Below are 20,013 nucleotides of genomic sequence, written 5' to 3'. Positions count from 1 at the left end.
TGTTTTAATGTAATTGTGTCTTCTTATTCAAATGTTGCTATTTATTTGGGGATTGAACACTTTCCAAACGCCTTACCTCCATGCTATCTTGCTGGCCCCGTTAACCAAAAATTTTTAAAAAGGAAAGAAGAATGTATATATAATTATAAAGTCAGGTAGAACACATACAATGAAAATGCCTTATGGGCTGTACTCTCTCTTCAGCTCCCACAATTAGAATAGTTTTTTTTTATTTTTTTATAATTTTTTTGTTTGCTTTTTGGGACACACCTGGTGATGCTCAGGAGTTACTCCTGGCTATGAACTCAGAAATTGCTCCTCGCTGGGCCAGAGAGATAGCATGGAGGTAAGGCATTTGCCTTGCATGCAGAAGGATGGTGGTTTGAATCCCGGCATCTCATATGGTCCCCCGAGCCTGCCAAGAGCGATTTCTGAGCGTAGAGCCAGGAGGAACCCCTGAACCCTGGTGGTTGTGACCCAAAAACCAAAAAATAAACAAACAAATAAAGAAATCGTTCCTCGCTTTGGTGGACCATATGGGATGCCAAGGGATCAAACTGCAGTCAGTCCTAGGTCAGCCACGTGCAAGGCAAACACCCTACCTCTGTGCTATCTCTCTGGCCCCTGACTTAGAATAGTTTTAAGGCACTTTCATGCAGCTGAAGTTTGTTCAATATCTGACACCACATAAGGTGTCCAGGGCTCTAGCAGAGTATTTTTCCTGTGTAAAGCCGAAATTAAATTTTGAGCACTTGGAGCCGGCGAGATGGTGCTAGAGGTAAGGTGTCTGCCTTGCAAGCGCTAGCCAAGGAAAGACCGTGGTTCAATCCCCCGGCATCCCATATGGTTCCCCCTAGCCAGGGGCAATTTCTGAGTGCTTAGCCAGTAGTAACCCCTGAGCATCAAATGGGTGTGGCCCAAAAAACCAAAAATAAATTTTTGTTTTGAGCACTGCAAGGTATGGTTTTGACCTCCCTGCAGGCCAAAAGAAAAATGACAAAAATAGAATATTTTAAAGATTTAATCCAGTGTTTATATGGTTTTAAATAATGTTAAAGGTCTATACTGCAAATTATCTGGTCATTTATAAAATTAATTTTTTAATTATTTATTTGTAATGTTTATCAAACTATGTATTTTTTCCTCATCAGTAAATTTATTTATTTATATTTGTTCCTGGGGCAGGCAAGTCTTTTCTTTCTGTCCCTATTTCTAGCTTAGGAAGCTGTACATAGGTGGTTTTAGGACATACCTACTGGTAATAAGGATTTACCACTGTTCTGCCCTTAGGATCTCTCCTGAGAATTGAAGGACCATATGTGGTGCTGGTACTTGAATCTGGCCAGCTGCATGCAAGGCAAGCACCCTTTCACTCCAGTTCCAACTTTAATATTTGGGGAAGGGATTCACTTTCATTGGAGTGATGGGGATTCCAGTAAGAAAAATAAACTGATTATTTTTGTTCAAAATGGAGGCTATTTACTAGGCCTGGTAAACACATTTTTTTTTGGTCTAACATTCCAAAATAACCCACAAAGCAATTTAATCTTTTTTTCTCTAAATGAATGATACATGATATTATGATCAGCTTTGAACTAGTACTTACTGAATGGCTCAAATCTCCTCTTACTTCTGCTTGTTTCTTGTTTTCTATTTTCTTTCCTAAAATTTCTCCTCTACGTTATTTTGTCATCTGATCTCTAGAGAGTAGCCAATCCAGAAACATGTTGAAATAGCATTAGGGAGTCAGTAATAGGCTGATTAGACTTGATTAGAAAATGACTGTGGGATTTTTGTCAACAGTGAAGAAATTATCTAAGTAAGTGGACTCATAAGTGAATTGGGTATAATGACACTTCAGTATAGATAATGATCTAATGCTGCTCTATTGGATAAATTCCATTGAAAATGAGATGTTTTGTGGGTAAACTCTGCAAAGAAAATTTCAGTAAATATTTCAGTTCAGAATGATCTGTTTAAATAAAATTATATGTAATTGGCTTTAATTTACTGCCCATAAGCCTAGATTGTTTCTTTGAAAGTATACTTTAAGCCCTCTTATGCATTTGTTATTGAATCTAATAAGTATAATAGAATATCTTGGTTAGAGACTCCATGAGTAGCTGAGCCATAACCATAGGATAATATCAGTTACTAGCCTCATTTATCTCACCGAGTTAGAGAGACCTCTTTTGTTACAGAATATGTTCCTGTTATCAATTAAGATGTAATTGGCAGAAGGCTTACAAAAAGTGGTTTATACATGTTTTCCCCCAAAACATTTTGACTGCCAAGTACTTTACTCTAAGTCCACTAACTTATCTGAGTGCAGTTAACTATGGAGAGAAGGTAGTCCCTTACACCCTGAGAGTGCCATTCACTTCTTCAACTTTCTCTTGAGAGAGAGAGAAAGAGAAAAAAGAATAGAGGAAGGACTAAAGAAAGAGAGGGAGGAAGAGAGAGAAGAGAGAAAAGTAAATGAGGTAGAGGCAGGCAGGAAGGGAGGAGGGGAAACTGGGGACATTAGTGGCTGGAAATGTGCACTGGTCTTATATACATTGTATGATTGAAACCCATTTATGACCATCTTTGAAACCACGGAGTTTAAATAAAGTATTTAATTTAAAAAGTGAGTGTGCCATCCTCTCACAAATTGAGGTTGAAATCCTCTGGAAGGACTCTGCCTATTTTCAGCATATTTGACTTTTTTTCCTCTTATTTTGTACTCCAATCTATTGCTTTTCTTTCCTTCAAACAAAGCCACATAACTCGATTTATCTAGCTCCGCTTCTTAAATAGAGAGGGAGACAGGGGAGGGTACCAGGACCAAACAGATATATGATCACGAATAGTGAGCTGGACAAAGAGGGGACCACCTACTCTAGCAGTCCGGGGGGGTGATGGTGGGGTATATGGGTTGCAGAAGGGGAACTGGGATGGGGAGAGGACAAATTTGGTGATGGGTATTCTCCTGATTCAATGTTGATATGTACCTAAAATACTATTGTGAAAGATATGTAAGCCATTATGATCAAAATAAAAATTTAAGAAAATTGAAAAAAAACAGTGAGTGTGCTAGTCCTATAAGGTATTTATTGTCAAACTCAAAAGTTGATATAAAGCAATTGCATTCATAATACTATTTTTTTGTTAAAGAAACATATTAAAACAAATGTAGACTTGTTTAAAGTGCTACTATACAATATTTATGTTTTTGGAAGCCCAATTTGTGGAATCATCAACAAGGAAGTCACCATGCCTATAGGAAGGAAAGTATAACAGAGTTTTTAAAATTTTGCTCTTCTGATCTTCCTTGTAATTAAATTATGGAAGAAAATTGAGAAAAACGCAGGGTGAAGCAAGCAATTAGTAACCGAATACAAATTGAGACTCAAGTAAATATCTGGGAATTATAGTCTTTTAAGGGGCAAATAGGCCCCAATATTGCAGATGAAATTCCAAAGTAAATTTATTATCAAGAAATAACCTGGGCCGGGAGAGATAGCACAGTGGCGTTTGCCTTGCAAGCAGCCGATCCAGGACCAAAGGTGGTTGGTTCGAATCCCGGTGTCCCATATGGTCCCCCATGCCTGCCAGGAGCTATTTCTGAGCAGACAGCCAGGAGTAACCCCTGAGCACCGCCAGGTGTGGCCCAAAAACCAAAAATAAATAAATAAATAAATAAATAAAAAATAAAGAAATAACCTGTTTTATAAATGAAAAAAAAAAGCAATGAAACAATTATGTAATGCATCCAAGCAAAACCCTTGATAATGTCTGAATTATCTGAATAGTTGAGGTTAATGTAGAGTTTCTGCCTGGATTATTCAGATAATTGCCTTATTTCTAAACTGTTCCTGTTGCTCAGACCTGTCTTTAGGATCTATATTTAGAAATCTAAATGCTTTCTTTAAAAAAAAAGAAAAGCTCCTAAATTAAACATAGCAACAGAAATAGGCTCTGGCAGTGAGAGTAAAAGAAGTGAAAAAGGAGAATGGAGAGAGGGAAAAAAAGAATGGGAGATTAAAGAGGTGAATAATATATAGAGAGCACACTTTAAGAAAAAGACAATTTTTATTTATTTATTTTTTGCGGGGGTGGGGGGAGTGGTCCACATCTGCTGATGCTCAGGGTTACTTCTGCTTCTGCATTTAGCTCACTTCTGGAGGGTTCTGAGAATCTTATATGATACTGAGGCTTGAACTGGATCCGCTGCATGGAAGGAAAACACTTTCCCCATTGCTTTACTCTCTCTGGCTCTTTTTACTTTTCTTTTGTCTTTGTAGGGGTGTTCACACTCAGTGGTGCTAGAGGATCAGTCTGTGCCAGGAATTTAACTCCAGCCTCTCACATGAAAACCATGTGCTTTGACCCTCAAGTCCTCTCCCTGGTCCAAGGGCTACTGCTTCTTCTGGTTTAATAATGGGCATTCACTTTTCCATAACAATAAACTTCGATAATAAAAAAGGGATCTACACAAAAATTTCTTACCTCATCCATAATTTTTTGAGGTCATTGGCTCCTTTCAAAATTTCAGTTCTCACATATGTTTTAAATCTAGAAACTTAGAAACTCCTTTTTTTTTTTTTTTTTTTTTTTTTGGTTTTTGGGTCACACCCAGCAGTGCTCAGGGGTTACTCCTAGCTCTACGCTCAGAAATCGCTCCTGGCAGGCTCAGGGGACCATATGGGACGCCGGGATTCGAACCACGGACCTTCTGCATGACTGCATGACAGGCAAATGCTTTACCTCCATGCTATATCTCCGGCCCCTAGAAATTCCTTTTTAAGTTTCAGTTCTCAACTTTTGGAAACTCTGTGACTCTAGATACAGACATTGAATGTTATATATTCAAGCAGTTTGACTTTAAAAATTCAATACTATGCTTTCCACTGTTTGTTGCCTTTTATATCTAGCAGTGAAAAAAGAATGTTCATCGCTTGCTTGCTTTTCCATTCCCTTTGACAGCACTGAGCCCAATCAAAAATGATTTTTTCACCTTATCAGCAATTTTGAGTGTGCCATGCACATACATTCTGCACCATCAATACAAGTGTCGTGTGAGAATTCTAGAAAAGCTCCTCCTTTTCTGCATTTCTTTTGTCTCCAATGAAGACAAGACACCTAGATGGAAAGACTAAAAGGAAATGGAGTCTTTTATAATTCTGGAACTTGTATACTTTGTTCTTCTCTATTTCCCTATCTTCTTCATAACATAAGAAACGTGTAACTTCTCCTTGGCTTATGATACTATTTTTACTAGTGTGTTATTACAAGTGATCATAAGTCTTAAATAATATACAGAATAGAGTTAATTGAAAAGTTTTGGAATTTTAGGGCTAAATTCCCCGATATGTATAATGGTACTCCACAACTATATACATATGTAAACACATTATGATCTACAAGGAAGAAAATTAGGTGATTCGGTACAATTTAGTTTGTGCATTTGGCACAGTTGAAATAGTTGAGGAAAGTGAAAAGATAAAAACTAAACCAGTGCTCTAGAATTATAAATATCTCTATGAGTAAAAATAAGGTAGAAAAAGGAAAGATGGAAGATACAGAAATGGAATACCATGCTAAAATATTAATGCTTATTATTATTTTGTCATGTCAGGAATTGCACTCAGGATTGCGCACATGCAAGGCAATGTACTTTGTCGTGAACAACATTTTGGCCCAATACTTAGTATATATTTTGGGATAAAAGTATATATATTTGGGAAAAATTATAGCAGTAGAAGTGAGAAACCTATAGAGTATAGTCTGATGAAGGAGTGAAAAATAAATCAATTTTTGTTTTCAGAAGCTGCCCAATATTTCCATCTTTTCTCATTCACCTCTTCTATAAAGCTCTCACAACTTGGGGCCGGGCGGTGGCGCTAAAGGTAAGGTGCCTGCCTTGCCTGCGCTAGCCTTGGACGGACCGCGGTTCGATCCCCCGGTGTCCCATATGGTCCCCCAAGCCAGGAGCAACTTCTGAGCACATAGCCAGGAGTAACCCCTGAGCGTTACCGGGTGTGGCCCAAAAACCAAAAAAAAAAAAAAGCTCTCACAACTTCTCTTCATGACCTCTCCCTGCAACAGAGTGATAGCACAGCTGTAGAGCATTTGCCTTGCATACAGCTGAACTAAGAAGGACAGTAGTTTGAATCCCAGCATCCCACATGGTCCCCCAAGCCTGCCAGGAGTGATTTCTGAGTGCAGAGCCAGGAGTAACTGCCAGGTGTGACCCAAACAAAAACAAAACAAAGCAAAACAAACAAACAAAAAAAAGAACTACCCTTGGGAAATGGAGAAATAGTACAGGGGTTAAGGGACTTGCCTGGGATAGCTGGTCTAGTTTCTATCCTTAGCACTACATAAGGTCCCCTCTATACTGCCAGTAATCATTCTTGAACATAGAACTAGGAGTAAGTCCCAAGTAAAACTAGAGAGAGCCCAAAATCAAAAAATAAACAAACAAACAAAACAGAATTTTCCTCTGACTGGGTTCATGTACCTGACTTACATGTATTGATCAGGGCAGAACTTAGGCACCAAACCCTCAATAATCAAGATGAACTTATAAAGGGATATTTTAATTAGCATTCTATAGCATTCAGGCTGTTTTCCTGTTTTATAAATGAAAATTTAAATATAATTAACTCTTTACCTCTGGTAAAGCAATCAAATAGAGTTTTTTTTTTTTTTTTTTAATAAATATCCTCTCCCAACCATGGCCACTGATTTCCTCATTTTTTTTTTTTTTTGTGGTTTTTGGGTCACACCCGGCAGTGCTCAGGAATTATTCCTGGCTCCAGGCTCAGAAATTGCTTCTGGCAGGCACGGGGGACCATATGGGGTGCCGGTATTCGAACTGATGACCTCCTGCATGAAAGGCAAGTGCCTTACCTCCATCCTATCTCTCTGGCCCTTTCCTCATGTTTTAATTTTAAAAAATATTAAATTGAGATCTGGAGCCAGAGTACAGTGGTGGGTAGGGTGCTTGCCTTGCTTGATTTGCTCCTGGATCTCTATATGATTCCCCAAGTCTTCCAGGAGGGATCCCTGAGAGCAGAGTCAGGAATAAACCTTGAGCAAGCCTTGAGCACGGCTGAGTATGGCCCCAAAACAAACAAAAAATAAATTAATATATTTAAAGATTTTGCTAGAGTATGCTCTCTGAGGAACTGCAGGATTTAGTTTTCATGGTTAAATGTATTTGCTGAAATTATAAAGTTATTTATATTTTCAAAGTGCTTACGGGCATATCTCCTAACTTCTCTTGAACTGAAAAGCTCTGAGCAATGTGGAGAGAATTGATTGTGGTACTATTTATACTCGCTTAGCAATTGCTCAATAAAAAGTGTCTTCTTTAATTATCATTTTAAACCTGCGAGATAGACATCATTATTATCCTTACTTATAATGGAAAGATTGAGACATTAATTGACTTACTCAAGGAATTACAGCACAGAGTATCAGTCCTGGGTTATTTTTTTTTTTTTTTTTTGCTTTTGGGCACGCTCAGTGGTGCTCAGTATTCCTCCTGGTTCTGCACTCAGGAGTTGCTTTGGATGGTATTCAGGGAACCATATGGAATATTAGGGATCTAACGTAGGTCAGCTCTATGCAAGGCAGCACCCTACTTGCTGCACTATTACTCCAGTGCTTTAGTTCTGTTTTAACCTCACTTTTGTCTGTCAAAATCCAAAGCCCCTTCTTTTTGATATTCCAAACACTAAGTCTTGGATTGACTGTGGAGAAACAAGAAACAGCAGGATAGCCAACTACAACGGCTTGTGTTATGTGTGGGAAACAATGTTGGTTGCACTGTAAACTGATGTATTTTACCATGTGTATTTCCATGACTAAAATTGTTTTGATTTTTATACATGTGTGTTAGAGGCGGTGCAACTCTCTTGGGATATGATCAGATGCTTAATAAAAAATTTTCAATGCGGACAGAAACCTACATTTTGACATATCCCCCCCCCAAAAAAAAAGACCCCTAAAAAACTCAACCCACATTGAGGTAATTATGTATTACTTGAGTATGTTTCTAACTACATTCTAAGTGTTTGTTATAGCCAAACGTGTAAATGATACATACTTGGATTTTTATCAAGACAAATTTTGAAGGGGGATCTTTGAGCATATCAGCTGAAACATGCATTGAACTGTTAAGTATTTATGAGTTATAAGCTTTTAGTTCAATGGGTTTTTATACTACTTTTTATTTAAAAAAAACTTCTATGTCAATTAAATTTGAAGCTCAAACTGCTTCAAATATAATTCCCATCAGCATATTACAGACAACCCAAAATGGCCATTAGTTGTCCATGTAGATTTCTTAAGCAAATGACAGTCAACCTCCCTATTGATTACTGCCCTGAAAAACTAAATGAAAAGGAAAACAAATACATCAACTCTCAGTATTCTTTCCAGTGGTGAGAGCTGAGTTGCAAGGAAGGTTCATTCTCAACATCAGAAGCTCAAGGCCAAGCATTTTAGTGAATGCCAAAAACAGTCCTCAACAACAGTTGATTGACCTTATCCACAAGATGCCTTGCCCATGAAATAGCTTTATCTATCTGCATTATTTAAAGGATTATTTTTGGCAGATGTTTTTGAAGATGTAAATTAATATGTGCTTCTGTGATTCTATCTGCCCGTACATGGAATTAGTTAAACAGTCTGGACTGTCTAGAATGAGTCGAATAGTATAGACTGCAACAGTCTAGACTGCATTGAATTAGTCAAACATTCTAGACTGCATGAAATTAGGTGAGTGGTCTAGACCGCATGGAATTAGTTGAACGGTCTGGATTGCATGGGATTAGTGGCATGGTCTAGATTGCATGGCATTAGACTGCATGGGACGCGTTGAACGGTCTGTGTGGGATTAGTTGAACTGTCTAGTTAAATAGTTTAGAGTGCATGGAATTAGTCAAACAATGTAGATTGCATGGGATTAGTCGAACAGTCTGGACTGTGTGAAATGAGTCGAACAGTCTGGACTGCGTGGAATGAGGGGGACAGTCTAGTCTAGACTGCATGGGATCAGTCGAACAGTCTAGACCAAATGGGATCAGTTGAACAGTCTAGACTGCATGGAATGAGTTGAACATACAGTCTAGAATTGTATGAAATCAATTGAACAAACAGTCTAGATTGTATGAAATGAGTGGAACAGTCTAGAGTGCCTGGAATGAGTGGAAAAGTCTATAGACTATATGGAATGAGTTGTGCAGTCTAGACTGCATGAAATTAGTTGAATAAATAGTATAGACGACCTGGAATGAGTCACACAGTATAGATTGCCTGAAATGAGTTGAACTGTCAACGGAATGAGTTGCATAGTCTAGATTGCATGGCATCAGTTGAAATGGCTAGACTGCGTGGAATGAGACCAACGACTAGATTGCCTGGACTCAGTCAGATAGTCTAGACTGTACAAAAGAATGAGTCCCATAGTCTAGACTGCCTGGAATGAGTGGCAGTCTCGACTGCATGGCATCAGTTGAACAAATAGTCTAGACTGTCTGGAATGAGTTGTATAGTCTAGACTGCCTGGAATGGGTGGAACAGTCTTAGACTGCATGGCATCAGTTGAAAAGTGTAGACACCTGGAATGAGCAACACAGTCTAGATTGCATGGATTCAGCTATGGAATGAGTGGAACAGTCGAAGAGAGACTGCCTGGCATGAGTCGCACAGTCTAGATCTCCTAGAATGAGTGGAACAGTCTAGACTGCCTGGAAAGAGTCCAACTGTCAATGGAATGAGGTGCACAGTCTAGACTGCCTGGAATGAGTCACACAGTCTAGACTGCATGGAATCAGTTGGGCAGACTAGACTGCATGGGTTGAGTCCAACAGTCTAGATTGCATGGAATCAGTCAAACGGTCTAGACTGCTTAGAATGCGTGGGACAGTCTAGATTGCCTAGAATGCGTGGGACAGTCTAGACTGCCTGGAATGAGTGGTACAGTCTGTAGACTGCCTGGAAAGAGTCTCCCAGCACAGCCTGGCCTGCTGTGGAGACCTCCCACCCAAAGCCAGGCAGCTTGCCTTTCTCCCCTGCAGCCGGTGAAGGAAGGAAGGAAGCCCCCTGGAGAGGCTGCCCAGTGACAGTGACCGCTAAAGCCAAGTCCAGCCTTGGCCCTGAGGCGCTTGGGGGCGGGGCTGGGGCGGAGTCTGAACCTACACGTCCGTCCCTCCCATCCCCTGCCCCACTCACCCCACCCACCCAACCCACGAAAATCTCGCGAGATCCGCTCAAACCTCGCGAGATCCGCGCGCGCGACGCGAATTGTCCCGCGCGGGTTTCCGTTAGGCGCGTCTCGGCGGCGCCGCCATTGTGGCGCTCGGAGCCCCCGAGAAGCAGGAGGAGGAGGAGGGAAGAAGGCGACATGGCGGACGCCGGCAAGCAAGAGCCGGGCCGGGCCTCCGCAGCGGACGGCAAGGCGGAGCCGCCCGAGACGGAGCCGCAGCCGCAGCCCAGCGCCGGCGCCAACGGCCTGGTGAAAATGTAGGGTTGGGGTGCGGGGTGGGATTTGGGGGGTGCTGGGGGTTTTGGGGGTCGCTGAGGGCGCCTGGCTCGTGGGAGGCCGGAAGGGAGGAGCAGGTGCAGCCTGGCATGCCTGCTTTGCTCCGCTCCCTCCCGGGCCTTCCTTGCATCACCCGCCTGGCCTGCCCTTTTTGGGGGTCCTGGGGAGGGGCCCCCCTAATTTCTGTCCCGGGGTTCATCCTCCTTCTTGGAAGTTGAGCATCCTGACACGCGTGGCAACCGCTCTCCTGTAAGGTTTGCACACACAGAAAATAAGGACCAGCCCTCCCTGCCTTCGTCCCTAGTCCCTACCTTCTCCACCCGCCTCCCCCAAGGCGTGCACCCCCACTTTGCATTTCTATTCCCGGGGTTCATCCTTCTTCCTGGAAGTTGAGCATCATTGCACACATCGCAACTGCCCTCCTGTAGGGTTTGCACAAAAAAAAAAAAAAAGAAAAAAAAAAGGTCAGTTCTCTCTCTCCCCTTCATCCCTTCCTCCTCCCCCAAGGCGTGTGCACACCCCCACTTTGCATTTCGATTCCGGGGGTCATCCTTCTTGGAAGTTGAGCATCATGGCACACATTTTTGCAACTGCCCTCCTGTAAGGTTTGCACACACACACACACACACACACACACACACACACACACACACACACAAGTCCCCCCCTTCACCCCTACCCTTTACCCCCCTCCCCAAGATGTGTACCCCCATTTGCATTTCTATTCCCGGGGTTCATCCTTCTTGGAAGTTAAGCATCATGGCACACATTGCAACTGCCCTCCTGTAGGGTTTGCACACACACATCAGCCCTCCCTTCTTCACCCCTATCTCCTCCCTCCCCCACGGCGTGCACCCCCCACTTTGCATTTCTATCCCGGGGGTCATCCTTCTTCTTGGAAGTTGGCCTGGAGCATCCTTGGCACACATGGCAACCGTCCTCCTGTAAGGTTTGCACATAGACACACACACACAAACACACACACAAAAGAAATGGTCAACCCTCCCCTCCCCTTCTCCAAGGCATGCCCCCCCACCCACTTTGAAAAGGCCAGCACCTCCGTGTTGTTGTTCCATCTAGGGGGTGACCTCCTCCTCCTCCTCATTGGGCATTTATTATTTATTGATTTCTTTCCTCTCAGATTGCCCAGGAGAGAGATGCATGCTATGGGGGGCTATCTATATATGGCAGGTGGTGGGGAAGGTTGCACCAAGGAAGGGGGGTGTTCTTTACTGGTTTTTTTTTTTTTTTTGGTTTTGTTTTTAAATGACGGAACCCCAATTGCAATCATGGATGGAATCACGGTGCTTTAAAGAAAGAAAATAAATAAATAAATAAATAAAAGCCCCCCCCCCCCCCTTCCTGTGTGCGCGTTGCCTCGCAGCTTTCTGCCATCTGCTGTTGCTGCTGCTTTCTCTAAGGGGGAGTTTGCTTTTCTGATTCGGTCGCCATAGGGGAAGTTGGGCCCTGAAAGTGTTGGTACTCCCTCCCTTTGATTTTAGAGGCACCTTAGAAAGGTAAAAAAGTACCCTTCCTGGTGTTCTTTCGCTCACCTCCAACCCCTCAACCTCCTCCACACCCTTCTGTTTGTCAGCCTTGCAGGAGGATGTTCAAAGGAAACCGAAGACCCCCATTCCGTGTGTGATGCTAGCTAGATTGCTTCATATTGGCTTTGGTTCAGTTTAATTCGATTCCCCAAATCGAAAGAAAGCCCCAGAGATGGAAGTTTCCTGCAGCACACATGGGGCCTATAAAGAATGTCTTTGACTGTGTTCAGTTATAGTTTGTGGTTGTGTGCAAGGTGATAACCCCCCTCCCCTTTATTTTTTGGCTGTTTTTTTTGGGGGGGGCGGGGAGGAAGTCTGAGGCTGATTTTCTTGGGCTCAGTTCTTGTTAACTTATTAACGTCTTCCACACATTCTTTGACTTTTTCTCAGGCCTCTCTGTTGAAAGGCGTGCACACAAGTGTCCTCACTGAAATAGTTGGTGTAAAAATGTTTGAAATGATGTCATGAGAGTGTCTGAAAGTCATGATTTTCAAGAGTGAAGGTGTCCAACAAGGGTCCATCTTGGGGATCCTCTTGCTCACTCGCAGTTGGATTTTTTTTTTGGTTTTGTTTTTGGGCCACACCTGGTGACACTCATTCTGGCTATGTGCTCAGAAATCGCTTCTGGCTTGGGGACCATATGGGACCTTGGGAAATCGAACCATGGCCTATCCTAGGTTAGCGCGAGCCTTACAGCTTGCACCACAGCTCTGGCCCCTTGCAGTTGGATTTGAGCAAGCCAGGAAACCTTTCCTAGATAGAGTTATTTGTTTAAGAGTTTTTTGTGTTAAGAGTTTGTTCCTAGGTTTCTGGCACAGCTCAGAAACAAGAAAACCAGAATCTGAACAAGGCACTTTACGGCCTTGCCTGTCAAAAAGTGGACTTTTTAGGGATTTGGCAGTAGGAATTGAAATGAAAATAAATGCGGTGGTATATTTACATGTTTTTTTTTTGCGTATATATATATATATATATATATATATATATATATATATATATATATATAGGCCTGCTCTCTTTCTCCTCAAAAATAAAACCTTAACACCCTACTATGTAATAATAGTGGGTAGTGGTAAAGCTGGTATCTAGTCTCAGAAGTCCAAGAAGTCCCTGTCGTTTAGTTGGTCAGACGAGGGAAAGAATCATTTTAATGTCGTAAGTTGAATTTAAGAAATGTCTCTGGTAAATACAAACACTCATTCTTCCCATACTGCTTGGAACTCATCTCTTTCCCCATTTTACACCCATTTTAGAGGTTACTTGTATTACTTGTTCCTTTGAGCCTATAATGGGCCCAGTCTAAGTAACCTCACAGCGATTTTTTAATTTTTTTAATTTTTTTTTTATTTGTGTAGCATAACTTAACACATAATCATAAGCTGGTTATGTTTGTCATGTATTTTCGATTTTTCAATGATAAGGATTCATAAGGATGATAAAAGTGAACAAATAGGACCTAGAGATTGTATTGTTTATTTTTTGTTGTTTTTGGGCCACTCCTGGTGATGCTCAGGTTACTCCTGGCTATGTGCTCAGAAATCACCCCTGGTTTTGGGTGTTCATATGGGACGCTGAGGATTGAAATGAGGTCCATCCTAGATCAGCCTCGTGCAAGGCAAACGCCCTCCTGCTGTGCTATTATTGCTCCAGGCCCCGTATTGTTTATTATTGATGGCAGAATACCACTTACCATATTGTAATGCCTTTTGTGGCCATAGTGATTGAGGGTGGTGGGAGATCATTATGGTTTAGTCATCTTATATTCCCCAAAACCTTATTATTGGAAGGCTTGTTAAAGATATATAAAAATGTAAAGTGACTATTAATGATCATTGAGTGAGCTCATGGACAGAGGATTTAGTTACAATGTTCATATTTTCAATATTTGAAATATTTTTCTTTCTATTAGAATAGAGCACTAGCTTTCTTTAAGTAAATAGGAAGAAAAATAATATGGTTAGAAGTTCATGGTTCATGAGTGTTTTAATAAAACTTCGATTGTATTAAGATTGAGAGGTGCATTAGGGTACTTGAATAAAGTATTAAGAACTGGAGCAAGGTGAAGTGTTAGAAGTGGAGAGGTTTTTTTTTGTTTTTGTTTTGGATCTTACCTGGGTGCTGTGTTTGAAGCACAATCTGGGCAGTCCTTGAACGAAGGCCTCCTGCATGCAAAGCATGTTCTTCAGCCCTTTCCTAAAAGAGACAGTTAAAGTATTTAGCTTTTAAGGATAGAACTGAGGTAGAGGTAAAGAGGGAGAGGAGAGAGGAGAGAGGGAAGAAAGGAGAGGGGGAGTGGTGTGGGGGGGAAGAAGGGAGAAGAGAGAAAGGGAGGGAGTGAGGGAGGGATGCCTGGTGTTATATATGTATGGTCTCCTAAGTCCACCAAGGATTGCTGGATCTGAGTGCAGAGCCAAAAGTAAGACCTGAGTACTGCTGGTTTTGGCGTAATAAGCCCTCCAACCCCTCCAAAAAGGAATCAAATTGGACTTAATTCTGAATTTCAGAGGATAGCATGCTTTTAGAATTACATTGAAATTATAGATGGATCTTTTTCAGAAATTTGTAATACTATGACTAAGAATAATTTGGTATTCAAGAGAGTTAGAATAGTTTGAAATCTTTATTGGATAAAGTTCTTTTTGGTTTGTTTATTTGTTTGTTTTGGTGTTTTTGGAGTATTTCCAGTGGCACTCAGGGGTTTACTACTGACTCTGTGCTTAGAAATCGCTCCTGGCTGGATCAGGGAACAATATGGAATGATGGGGATCTAACCCAAGTCCATCCTGGGTCAGTCGCATTCAAGGCAAATGCCCATCCACTGAGCTACCACTCCGGCCCCTTGATAGAGTTCTTAATATAGCATCATCTTCCTACGAGTCTTCATGTAGATTTCCCCCCCCCCCCCCTAGCTTTTCTGTGAGGTATTTATGACACAGAGGATGGTGGTGACCAGGGAGGAGGGGTAAATTGAGGAGGGATATTCTGGTGGAGGTTGTGGTGTAAGAATTTTAAATGGATGAAACCCTGTCATGCAGTATTGTGTATCAAATAGCGGGTTTTTTATTTTGTTACTTGTTTTGGGGTCATACCCAGTGGCACATGGACTACCCCTGGATCTGCTCTTAAAGGTCACTCCTGGTGGTGCTCAGGATAGGGATAGGGCCTCCTGCAAGGCAAACACCCTACCCGCTGTGCTATTGCTTTGCCCCTCAAGTAGTGTTTTTTGATTTGATATACAAACAGTATTGTTATCAAATGCTATTGTAAACCACAGTGCCTAAAATAAAAGAAAAATCTTTTTGATAACTTAAAAACTGATGTATCTATGAGTCTGAGTTTATAATGTGAGTGTATTTATTTAAATATCTCTCTCTATAAGCCCATGCATCCAAAACCAATTATCACTAGTCAAGGAAATGGCATTGTATTATTTCCTGTCTTTCCCATAATAAGTACAATGAATTTAATAGTTAAATTAAATGCTATTATTTTAATTAAAATTAAATGACTTATAGGTGTCTTATTAATCAGAACATGCCCCTGGATACTTTTGTTTTGTTTTGTTTTTTCAGGCCACACCCATTTGATGCTCAGGGGTTACTCCTGATTAAGCGCTCAGATATCGCCCCTGGCTTGGGGGGACCATCTGGGATGCCAGGGGGATCGAACCGCGGTCCTTCCTTGGCTAGCGCTTGCAAGGCAGACACCTTACCTCTAGCGCCACCTCACCGGCCCCACCCCCCTGGATACTTTTAATCTATACGTTGGATATTTGAAGTTTGGCAGCATCTTAAAGATGCCACTAATAGGGGGACTCTTAAGAAATGACTTTTTCTTGTCATTCTCTGAGTATTTTAAAGAGAAGTACTATTTAATCTTGCTTCTCAGTAGAATTGGAAAAAACATTAGCAAATCCATGTAAGAATAAAAAGTTAATTCTTCATAACTTGGTTCAACTTTTGCCATTTGTCTCATTCATGAAGAATAGACAGGACAGGGTTCTTAGCTAGAGATTCTGTGGTTATCTGCTTACCTGTACAGAGGTACAATTACCTGTAATTGTTTTTAAATTGTTGGTTGAATTTACTCTGCCGTAATATTAAATACATTCTTTTTGAATATTTAAACGAAGGATTTTAATTTTATTCTACTGTATTCATAAACCAGAAAAAGTCCTCTCTGCTTTTGGACTCTTGACTGGCCATTTTCAGAAGTGCCGCTCTGGTCAGATAGGGATTTTTTAGAGTTGTACAGCTGAGGAGATTGTGTGTGGCTCCCTGCCATTTCTGATGAAGGGAATGCTTGATAGAGAAAGTACCCCAAATTTGGTTCATACTCTTTTTCTTTTTTCTTTTGCATGAAGTAGTACCATCTGTGCTCATATGAATATGGATTCTTAATTGTCCATCATATTAATTGTCCATCACATTTTAGCAGTATTATTAATACAAAATAGTCTTTTAAATAGAGTTTTAGATATGATATTCATGACTGTATTGTCTGAAAAGTTCATTTTATCCTGGAAAAATGACCATTCCAGTGAGAGGTGTGCAGTGCTGCAATGACTAGATTACATACTGCCCGATTCATCAGATAATTTAAAGCTTGACTTGTGAAACCTACTTGGCTGTCAGAATAAACCAGGAAATTTTAAAAGATTTCGGTTCATACATGTTATTCCCAGATATTTTCATTAATGTGGTTACAAAAATTACTTTAGAATTGAGGTCATTGCAAGTTTTAAATGTACTAAATTAATGATTAAAAAGAAATCATGTTGAAATAAATAAATGTTGAAATCAAAAAGCAACAATACAGCAGGCAGGGTGTTTGCCTTGCATGCTGCTGATCCTGGTTCTGTTCTTAGCATCCCAAATGATCCTTGCAAGCCTGCTCCTAGTGATTCTTGAGCACAGAATCACAGAGCCACAGGTAACCCCTGAGCGCAGGTGGATGTGGCCCCAAAATCTAAATAAATAAATATGGTGACATTAAAAATATGCACATGTAAATTCAGATTTTTTTTTAATATCAGGGCTTACTTTACAGGCATATTTAATATCTTATGGATGGTTGGGGACTAGAGTTGATGGCTGAACTTATATATATGAGGGTTGTATCATGTAGTTGCGTTGTGATTTTTAAAGATTAAGTAGTTTTCCTATTAGGACCTTATAAAAAGAATAGATATGTATATAAAATTCTATTTTGTGTTGCATTGAAGTGGAGATTTCTCCTTCCTCATATCTTCCGTTATAGTTGATATTATTAATAAAAATGATGTCAGAGGCCGGAGAGATAGCATGGAGGTGGGGAGTTTGCCTTGCTTGCAGAAGGATGGTGGTTCGAATCCCGGCATCCCGTATGGTCTCCCGGGCCTGCCAGGGGTGATTTCTGAGTGTAGGGCCAGGGATGACCCCTGACTGCTGCTGGGTGTGACCCAAAAACAAACAAAAAATCCCCCCCAAAACAAAAAAATTGATGTTATCCAATGAAGTATTCTAGTATAGTTTATAGGTCAAAACAGACAATAAATGGCCTTAACAATTTTATGTTGATCAAGATTGGGAAAAGAAAAAAATTTTCTGATATGGGAATGTATACATATATAAATATAGATACAGAGCAGCTGTAAGTATTTTAATGATGTTAAGTAAAGAACAAAGGTCTGGGCAGAAGCCTTAATCTTGAAAACATGAACTTTTCAGGGTATCATGTTATTTTGGGTGTGTAGTATCCTGTGAAGTATGAGGTGCTGAGGGGACCATGTACTGGAGATTGAAGCAAGTGTACATTTTCTGGCACCTTAGCTATTATGTTATAAATTAATTTTTTTAGAGTTCTGCGTAAGTCGCAGAGTTATATCTTCATTAAAGGGGTACTTTGATAATGCTGTAGGAATGAAATGACCCCTCCCATTTTTTCTTAGGTTCTAACATTTATTACCAAATGAGGTCTAATGTTTTCCTCTGATTCCGCAGCTGTTTAGTATGGGAGAAAGTATCGATTGCTAACTGATTTTAGTAATGCCCTTAGTTCCTTGCATTAAAATGGCAAAAAAAAAAAAAAAAGGCATTTCAGAACTAGTAAGACCTCTCCAGCTGATTTTCTGAGGTCGAACTAAGGGATTTGTGAAGTGACAGCTATTAAGAATGTATGTAATAGAGATTTCTATCTATAGATTATTTGTTTTTCTGTTCTATATTCTATAGCATGACTGAGATGTGTTTTTGTTGTTATTTTTAATTTTTAGGGAGAATGATGAATCAGTGAAAGAAGAGAAGTCTGAGTTGAAAGAGAAAGCTACAGGAAATAAGAAGGCCAATAGATTTCACCCTTACTCGAAAGACAAGAGTTCTGCTGCTGGAGAAAAGAAGGGTCCAAATCGTAACAGGGTTTTTATTAGCAATATCCCATATGACATGAAATGGCAAGCTATTAAAGATCTCATGAGAGAAAAAGGTAACCATCTCCAATAAACCCACTCTGGAACTTTCTTCAGATAGAAGGGAAGGGAGCTAAACAGACCTTTTTATTCCTTTGAGCCACACAGACTCAACAAATTGATTTTTATTTCTTGACATATAAATTAATCTTTCCTCCTCTTCCACTTGACACAATTTCATTACAGGGTAGTATGGATAAACGAAGCATATCTTTTTTTTGCCACTTTACTGGGATAGTAGTGAGCCAGCACATGCATGCCACCAAGAATTTCGTTAAAGTGATTGCTTTGTCTAGTTGAAGCTTTTATAGATTTTTAAAGGACCATTGCATTAGTTAAGCAATACATTTCGCGTGTTAAAGTATGAATATAATAAGGCCTGAATTTTTTCCCCAAAAGCTGTTTTGTTATTATCTTGGTGGAGTCTGGAATCTGGCTGTGGAATTCACTTTGTTTGCATTGTCCTGACTGCTCTGATGCTGTCTCTGCAGTTCATTATTAAAATTGTGTTACTGCTGTCGCAGTTTTGTTTTCCGAATAACCTGAAAACCCTTAATTTATATACATGGTTGGTTTTGGGGGAAAATAATTTTAATACTTGATCTTGTAAAAGTTAGTTTTGTATCTTGAAAAATTGAGTTTCAACAGTCTGAAAAATATGTACTTGGCTTTGAGGCTGCTTTCTAATAAATTAAAAACCAAATTGCATTGGTGTGTCTGTTGTAAGGTGACAACTATTTGATTGGTTTTATTCATTGACTTTCTTTAGAAAGTGTGTGGCTGACTGTGAAGCATGACTTGTAAATTTAGCTTACTGATGGCAAACATGATTGAAGACATTCAGGTAGAAAGTCACCTTAAAACAGCTGTGGTGTGTCGGCGAACAAAGTCATTTGAAACGTGCTAATGTTGATGTTTTTAACACGCTAGGTTAAGGGACCATTTGTATTTATATGTGCATTTGTTCACCAACTATATCATGCTGGACAAAATATGATCTGTAGTATGAATTAGGTTAACACGGTGGTTAGCTTTTTTAGAGAACGTGGATGATGTACATTTCTGAAAATGAGATAAATTTTATACAGCCATTGATAGGGTATGTTGGTCTGGTTTTTATTGTTGGTGAATAATAGGAGCTTTTCTGTAGAGTTGTGCACAGGTGTGCAGTAAAGCAAGATATTGGTGTTTAAATGTATTGTTTCTTGGTATCTTCCTTTTGTATGTCTTATGTAGTTGGTGAGGTTACATACGTGGAGCTCTTTAAGGATGCGGAAGGAAAATCAAGGGTAAGTGCTGTGGGCAATAATTTGCTTGAGGTTTAAAAAGTTCCTCAGCAGTTTAATTTTTGTATAATACTTGTACCAGTTTTTTTGAAACTTAAGTTTCATTTTTAAAACTTTATTATATAGCAAGATCTGAGGCTTTATACTAGTAAGTTTGACACATATAAACCAAACTAGCTGCCTGGAAGGGATGGGTTT

The 20,013-nt window shown here is 40.2% G+C and overlaps 1 protein-coding gene across 2 annotated transcripts in view; it reads left to right on the top strand.

Annotated features, from left to right (window-relative positions):
• Window positions 1-10,345: 10,345 nt before the first annotated feature.
• MYEF2 (myelin expression factor 2) overlaps window positions 10,346-20,013 on the top strand; it is a 42,915-nt gene continuing 33,247 nt past the window's right edge. For both annotated transcript variants that reach the window (XM_049782531.1, XM_049782530.1), the window contains exons 1-3: window positions 10,346-10,518; window positions 18,338-18,546; window positions 19,766-19,818. In XM_049782531.1, coding sequence (XP_049638488.1) covers window positions 10,400-10,518; window positions 18,338-18,546; window positions 19,766-19,818 — 381 coding nt within the window. In that variant the 5' untranslated portion in view covers window positions 10,346-10,399. The remainder of the gene's footprint in view (window positions 10,519-18,337; window positions 18,547-19,765; window positions 19,819-20,013) is intronic.

This window comes from Suncus etruscus, chromosome 10 (assembly GCF_024139225.1).
Source record: "Suncus etruscus isolate mSunEtr1 chromosome 10, mSunEtr1.pri.cur, whole genome shotgun sequence".
NCBI lineage: Eukaryota > Metazoa > Chordata > Mammalia > Eulipotyphla > Soricidae > Suncus > Suncus etruscus.
This window is presented reverse-complemented; position numbering and strand designations above follow the sequence as displayed.